At 53.8% G+C, this 7,068-nt stretch overlaps 2 protein-coding genes across 2 annotated transcripts; both read left to right on the forward strand.

Moving 5' to 3' along the window:
- Positions 1-655: 655 nt before the first annotated feature.
- Positions 656-3,390, forward strand: CSUI_010736 (uncharacterized protein; the record flags this gene model as incomplete). Its single annotated transcript, XM_068070838.1, has 5 exons — positions 656-986; positions 1,685-1,800; positions 2,205-2,238; positions 2,816-2,890; positions 3,271-3,390. Coding segments are annotated over exons 1-5 (429 nt in total), but the record flags the coding sequence as incomplete, so codon positions are not given.
- Positions 3,391-6,004: 2,614 nt separating this feature from the next.
- Positions 6,005-7,051, forward strand: CSUI_010737 (pan domain-containing protein; the record flags this gene model as incomplete). Its single annotated transcript, XM_068070839.1, has 2 exons — positions 6,005-6,566; positions 6,598-7,051. Coding segments are annotated over 2 exons (570 nt in total), but the record flags the coding sequence as incomplete, so codon positions are not given.
- Positions 7,052-7,068: the final 17 nt, after the last annotated feature.

The following is a 7,068-nucleotide window of genomic DNA, read 5'->3' on the forward strand; positions in this document are numbered from 1 at the left end:
TATTGCGGCGTCCATTACACTGTCCCTATCTTGCGATTCTATATGGCCTGAATTGCTTCTAGTAAGTGCTCGTTCTCCGCTACAGGCTCCTGAACCGTCGGTGCTCTTTTAAGGTGAGACTAAAGAAAGTCGGGTGTATTGACCAGTGCGGATGTGCCACTGAAAACGGGAAGTGCCCAACAGGCGGCAGCAGAGTAGTGCTGTCGTCGCAGAGAGGTTACATAGCAAAGGACAGACGACCTCGGTACGGTATGACTTGTCGTCACTTTCTCCATCTACATACTGAAGTGTACAAAAGATATGACAAGACACATCAGCACTCAAGGTCTCTAAATGACGGAGCAAATAGCTGCCGAAACCACCACGAGCTCCACAGTGAACTCTAGTGGCACAGGCCACGCGAGACCGCCGTACCCAACAACACCACACCTGCAAACGGCGTACGCTTGCCCCAAAAGGCGGCTTCGCCGGGAGTGATGGAATCAAGAAGAAACAGTCGATGAGATCATTCAATCATATACCTGTCTTTCCAGCGATGTTCTCTTTGTCAACCCAGTCCTCCGAGAGGCTTTCTTGTGTCTGTCGCATGCAGGAACCTCTATTAGCATCCACGAGCGCATGCACCCCCCTGGGCACGACTTCAAGAACAAAACGAAGGCAGAAAACAGCTTCCAGTTTTTTCTCTTAGTGGCAAGCTGCTCGGTGAATGATGTTGCCGTACCATGGCAGTGCCTGAGCTTCGTAGACTTTCTTTTTGCCTCCATTATTTCTGCTCTCAGTCGCATGTCAAGACAGTCCGACCAGTAGTCGCCGTGGCCCGAGCGCCGAAGGAGTGTGTACTACAACTTTGTTCTCAGATCCCGGTAATTTGGATGAAACAAGCTTCGGGATAATTACGAAGCATGCAGCGCCTTAAGAAGAAAGCAGCTGGCCCCATCACCGCAGGGACGTTCGGTGGAGCAGGGGGTTTCCTATCAGGATCCAAGGTGAGCTCCGACTACGCTTTTCCGTGGCCCGGGCCATTAGCTATGAGTCCGGCTGAACTGTTTTCTGCGGTGTCGTGGTTACTCCCCCGCATATTTGTTTCTGGCTGTCGTCGTAGTCTGGTCTTCGAGAGAGGAGTGGCCTGCTTTTTGATGGGTCTTATGGGAAGCCTGTCAACACGATGACTACGCGCCACCCCGTTCCTTCTGTGGCGCTGCAAGTGTAGAATCACTCGGGACAACGGCCTAGTAGCATCAGATAGCACTGCATTCTAGCAATGAAGCTGTCTTCTCTCATGGGTGCACCCTCTGTCGGGTGCAGCACAGATGTCCCGTCCGGAGTACATGTCCACTTGGGAAAGTTCTCTTTCATGAAGCCAAGGTTTGTTAGCCTCAGTTTTCTGGCCAAGGCTAATACTTTCACAAACTCTAACGAGTATTCTTTGTCAGTCCTCAGCACCAGCGTTTTCGACAGACGGCATCACCGCCGCTGCTTCGTCTCCGTGTGTAATCCTCTAATCAAAAAAGTATTCGTTTTAAGTCCCGTATCATGGACCTCGCTCGGCAGACTCGTTCTTGTCCAACTTTAGCTTCTGAGGTGCCTTCTTGGGTACGAGAAAAGTGAAGTACATTTTCCCACGGCAAAGCGGTAAAAGAGTGGGTCTATGAGCAAGTGTACCCCTTGTTGTGTTGTTCGCTAGCAAAGAAACGAAGAGTACTCCCTGTCCTATGAGGCGTACCGTCACTTCGCCTTTTTCTGCGGCCTTTACCTGCACGCAGTTCAAAAAGCAGTTCCAGCCAGGGAAATGGTTAACTGGTGAGTCGGATCGTCCCCACGAGTGCGCAGGTGTCCGCACCGCCGGATCTCGCTCCTAGCAGGTGACCGGGCGTTGCCCTCACCGTAAAACGTTCGCCCGGGGAGCAAATTACAATGCCTGCCTCCGTTTCGCTCGGAGTGATCTCCGAAAATCCTCGTTCCGCTCACGCCTTGGCGGCGCTCTTCTACCAGCGCATACACGTCCGTCCACGCTGGGCGGTTTTGTAGATGAGTTGTAGCCGCTTACGCAGTTCCATGCAACGCTGGTGAAAAGTAACTAGGATCCGCGGCTTTCCTTTTTTGCGTTGGCGTACGTGCAAGACAGAGACGAAGTAGCCCGCCGTGTGGCTCGTCTCCCTCTGTTACACTTTAAGAACACTCCTTAGCTGTCCATTATTCTTCAGGTACTTGAAGGAGAAGTCTTACTGCGTCCCACCAGTAAGCAGTCAGCGCCATCACGCGACCATGATGCCTCGTCTTGCTGGAGTGCTTTCAGCTGTCCTCGTAGAACAGCAGCAGCTCTCTATCATTGCTGGAAGCGGCAACACGCCCTACGAAACCTTTGTTGTGGGTGCCGTGTCCGAACGAACCTCCACGCGACCAGATTGCAGCGAACCCGCACAGAACAAGGCACAGTGAGTAGTTTCCTGTATTTGTCCATGGGAGCGCTGCGTCCGCACACCTGCCTCTTTCGATGGCAGAATGTAAGGTGCACCCGCGTGTACTCATGGATCATATATAGCAGACCTGGTGCAGTCCTGCGCGACATTCTCATAGCCAGTTGCACACTCGATAGAGTGTTCGATTTCTTCCGGGAGGCAGGCTATACTCATAGAAGGGACCAGGGTGCTGATACAGACATGCTTTTGTTTCCTCGCACGTACTTGCCCCGCGTGTGCCATCTATTGTCCATATGGACTAAAAGAGATCACGGAAATGACGATTTCAGACGAGAGTTCTTTCTCCCCGGTGTGTGGAACGGCAAGCTGTGTTGATGACGGGCTTCTTCTCTCAGGACATTCCAAAAGCACTTATAAATCGAGTGTATTCTCGACTTGTCAACAACCTCGTTGTCGACAACTGCGTGACGGTACGTTTCTAGTAGATTCGCCAGGCACGAGCGTCCCTTGTTCGATTTCATGGACCGCGGTCGCCCGGTTTGTGTGGTGGTCGCTGGGGTAACTCTCTAGCGTGTCTGTCTTATTCTCGTGGTCTCATTGTATATCCGGTGCTCGGATTCTCAAAAACGACAAGAGTGACTAGTCTGCGCGGGGCCTTCCTCAGGGCTGCCCTGCGTGTCCGGACGCATGGAACAGTCGTCCTGAGGCATGGGACAGCGTGAGCTTCTACATTGTTGGGCAGTTTCAGCCTCTAAAGCCCCGCTCGGTTCAGTCACGAAGTGAATCACTGGGATGTTTCCTTTTCCTTTCCCTGCCCGAAGTAGCTCTTCTGTTGCGTGTCGTATTTCAGGTCGAATGTGTAAATGACGAGGGAATGCTCTGGTTGCAAGACGGGAAGATGTTTCCGCTCTGGGCCTGGAAAGAGGAAGTGTTGGAGTATGACCGCAAACTACAGGGCATTGGCGGTCATGTGTAGTGACGGAGCGCTCCGGTCGCTCTTGCTGTCTGCAGAATCTTGGCTACGGGAATTGGGTCCTACAAGCTCTACCAGTCCTCTCACCCCTGGTTTTTGCCGGATAAGGCTGAACAGCAAGAACCCCTCCTCGTCATGTACTGGCGGTGTGGGTAGCTTGCTTTTTCATGCCAAGGCCATTAAATTCTCTGCATTAGGTGTTGGCTGTCAAGCCAGTGTTCAACGGCTTTGAATCTGATGGACTGCAACAACTAATGCGGTATATTTCTGTTTATGTACGTCACTTGTGTTAGTGATCGCGACAAAAGCGTTATGATTGGCAATGGTGACTTCAGTTCTTAAAGGTTAGCGTGTAGATCCCTGTACCCGCAGATGCTCATCGTGTGCTGCCGGGGAAAAGAAACGTGTCTGTCTCTCTGGGATGCCGCGCGCGTGCTCGTCCACTCTTGGTTTCTTTTCTTTGTGATGTCCTCAAGGGACAGGAGGGTGGCAATGCAAATGAGGCCCCCAACAACCAACCAGGTGGCTTGTCAATTCCTGTCTCTGAGTCAGCAGCGTCTGCGTGATTGGCTGGGTCCACTGAGGACGCGTCACAGTGTGTGCGTATAGGCGGCTTTTCTTGAAAGTGCCTGCCAGATGAGGTAGTGAGTTGTTACGGCGTCAGAGTGAGTACTAAAGGCCGGTGCAGCTGTAGTGCGCGAGAAGGAAACGACACACACTACAACCGTCTCGCAGCCAGCGTTTCTCCCTCTCTGTACCACTCCTATGTCGCACCCACGGATGGATGAACGCGGCTCAAGGGTCGAGCCGAACCGCGGGTCCGGACACGAGTGATTTTTGTAGAAGATCTGGGATGTACCTGTTAGACTGCGGTGCCCCAAGGGCCTCGGGTACCACGAACAGGCATTACGGAGGCATTCAACGGAGCCACAAGCAGTGCGGACTGCTCTGCACAGCACGACTGTAGTGCTGTTCTGGCAGGGCTTCGTCGCCGCGTCACTGGCTAGCATAATCCGTGTCCGGTGCGGTCTTTCTTCGAAAGTAGGGAACTCGTGTGTCGAAGAACGAGATTCGCGCGCATGGCTTTTCGACGCCAAACAAGACCTCCGCCGGCTGTAATCACTGGTAGCAGTTGGATCTTTGAATCACCAGAAGCTTGAGGAGTCACTTGGAGACAAGGTGCCACCATAGATTTCCTTCAGAATGGTGGCGCCAGTTTGAAATTAGCCTAAGTCAGGGCTAAGAAGCTCGTCGGACGACGGCACACAAGAGCCCGGACACCCCGAGAATCTGTGGCACCGCGGTTCTGGTCAGCTGGTCCGCATTTCCGCCCATCTATGTAGCGACCGTAGAAAGAATGAGTCAGGATCACAATACGGAAGGCACTTCGCTGACGCTTCCTTTGAGGTGGCCCTTTTTCCTCCAGACCCGCAAATGCCTCTCCGTAGCGAAAAGAGTGGTACGACCAAATCGTGAAGTCACGGGTCTAGGGTAACCCTAAACCCTTCACTTTCTTTCTGTAAGTGCGCATTGATGCTGCCGCTCTAGAATCTGTCTTCTCTTCTGCACCCGGGCCCAGCGCACGGCAAGCGAACTCCCTGTTCCGCGTGAGTTATCGCCTGGCGGAGAAAAGCACCTTGCAACATTGGCCCCGTGTGGCCTGCAGTCCGAAATTGCTGTTTTTCCGGCCGCCTAACGATGGTCACTTAGCGTACGGCCTTGAAAGCGCTGCGCAGTGCGACTTCAAAGTAGGCGTGAAATTGGAGACGCTACCGACCAAGAATACTGCGTCCGGGATAACACAGAGCGGGTTGAAGCATTTGCCAGCACCGGTGACGATTCCTGCACGGGACGATGGCGTATCTGCTCAACACAAAGTGTCTGGGCTTCGTCCGCGCTCTCTATAGCTGCATACGCCCGCTGCGTTTTTCGTACCAAGGAGGGGCTACACAACACAAAAAGAGGCGAGACCACTCGGACGCCAGTTTGGCTTGCCGCACGCGGACCGGGGCCGGTCCTCGGCGTAATGTGCTAGCTAGCCAATTTTCCGCACTCCCGATTACTAACGCGATATGGCCATGCAAAGCTAGCCTGAGCAGCCGCACTTGCAGAGCAGCGCGGACTAAATGCAGTGTCACCGTGACGGCTTGCATCCGACCTCCTTGCGACGTCCGGCAGGGCTGAAAGCTGCTCAGCTTCCAACAGGCCCGCTCTGGGGGTGAGACTGTCACTCAGGTTCAGTCACATTTCGGATTGAAACTTTGTAGTTCGGTGTACACTCGTGCTGATCCTCCCAGTCTTGTTCTGGTTCGCACGGATGTGTTCGCAAGCTGAACCAGCTTTCTGATCTTTTGTGCAAGGCCCGCCCGACGGACAGCAAAACGTGTAGGCTGTGCCCGCGCTCCAGCGGCGATCTGGTATCTCTGTGTGCTGGTGAACTTCAGTCCTCGCGTGACGGTAGGACAGCCTTCGCTCCGAGATTACCCTGCTGCAAATGGGGCGTCTTGTTGCTTTTCTGTTGGCGTGCAGTGCCTGGCACGGCGCCGAGGCAGCCTTGTTTTCTGGACCCTTGTCCGGAGGATCGCAAACCTCAAGAGTAGTAACCGTGTCGGCTTTCGTGGAGAAACAACTGGCCTGCATCCATCCCCTGCACTGGCGCTCGATTGCTAGGACCTACAGGACGCAGGATCAAGTTGACAGTTCCGACGATTGTCAAAAATTGTGCCACCGTGAGGACCAGTGTACGCACTTCAACTACCAGACAGAAACCAAGCAGTGCGAGCTCAAAATCAAGAACGGATCAGATGTGGTTAACGCACAGCACTTCGTGACGGGCCCGAAGACGTGCGACACAAGTTGCTTCCTCTTCGGCAAAGGCTACAGTTCGCCTGAGATTGCTAAGCCAGAGAAAAAGTTCAGTGCTTTCGATTGTCAGAGCTGGTGCCGCGACACGAACGGCTGCGCTCACTTCACTTTCAACACAGATTCAGGTACGTGCTTCTTGAAGGGGTCAGATGCGCCGGGTACGGAAAGAGAGTACCCGGGTGACTTATCAGGACCAAGGGACTTCTGCAAGGGCGAACCTGCCCAGCCAGATACCTCTCCCGAGAAACCGCCAGGGGAGCTTCAAGTGCAACCGGGTGTGCCGGAGGGTGCGGGACCGGAGCAAGACGATGCGGGGATGGGAGGGGCCTCTCCTTCCAGCAACCTGAAGTGTATCCACCCCATGAATACTGCTTCGATTGCTAGAACGTACAGAAGCCCAGATGGTGTGAACAGTGTGGAGGAGTGCCAGAGGCTGTGCGGAAACGAGAGCGAGTGCACGCACTTCACTTATAACACGGAGACGACAGTGTGTGAGCTGAAGGTGAAGAACGGCTCGGATATCGTCTCTTCTCCGAATCGTGTGACGGGTCCCAAGACGTGCAACTCGAGTTGCTTCATCTTCGGCAAAGGCTACAGTTCGCCTGAGATTGCTAAGCCAGAGATAAAGTTCAGTGCTTTCGATTGTCAGAGCTGGTGTCGCGACACGAACGGCTGCGCTCACTTCACCTTCAACAGGGACTCAGGTACGTGCTTCTTGAAGGGGTCAGATGCGCCGGGTACGGAACGAGAGTACCCGGGTGACTTATCAGGACCAAGGGACTTCTGCAAGGGCGAACCTGCCCAGCCAGA

Source organism: Cystoisospora suis (genome assembly GCF_002600585.1).
Source record: "Cystoisospora suis strain Wien I chromosome Unknown contig_8157, whole genome shotgun sequence".
Lineage (NCBI taxonomy): Eukaryota > Apicomplexa > Conoidasida > Eucoccidiorida > Sarcocystidae > Cystoisospora > Cystoisospora suis.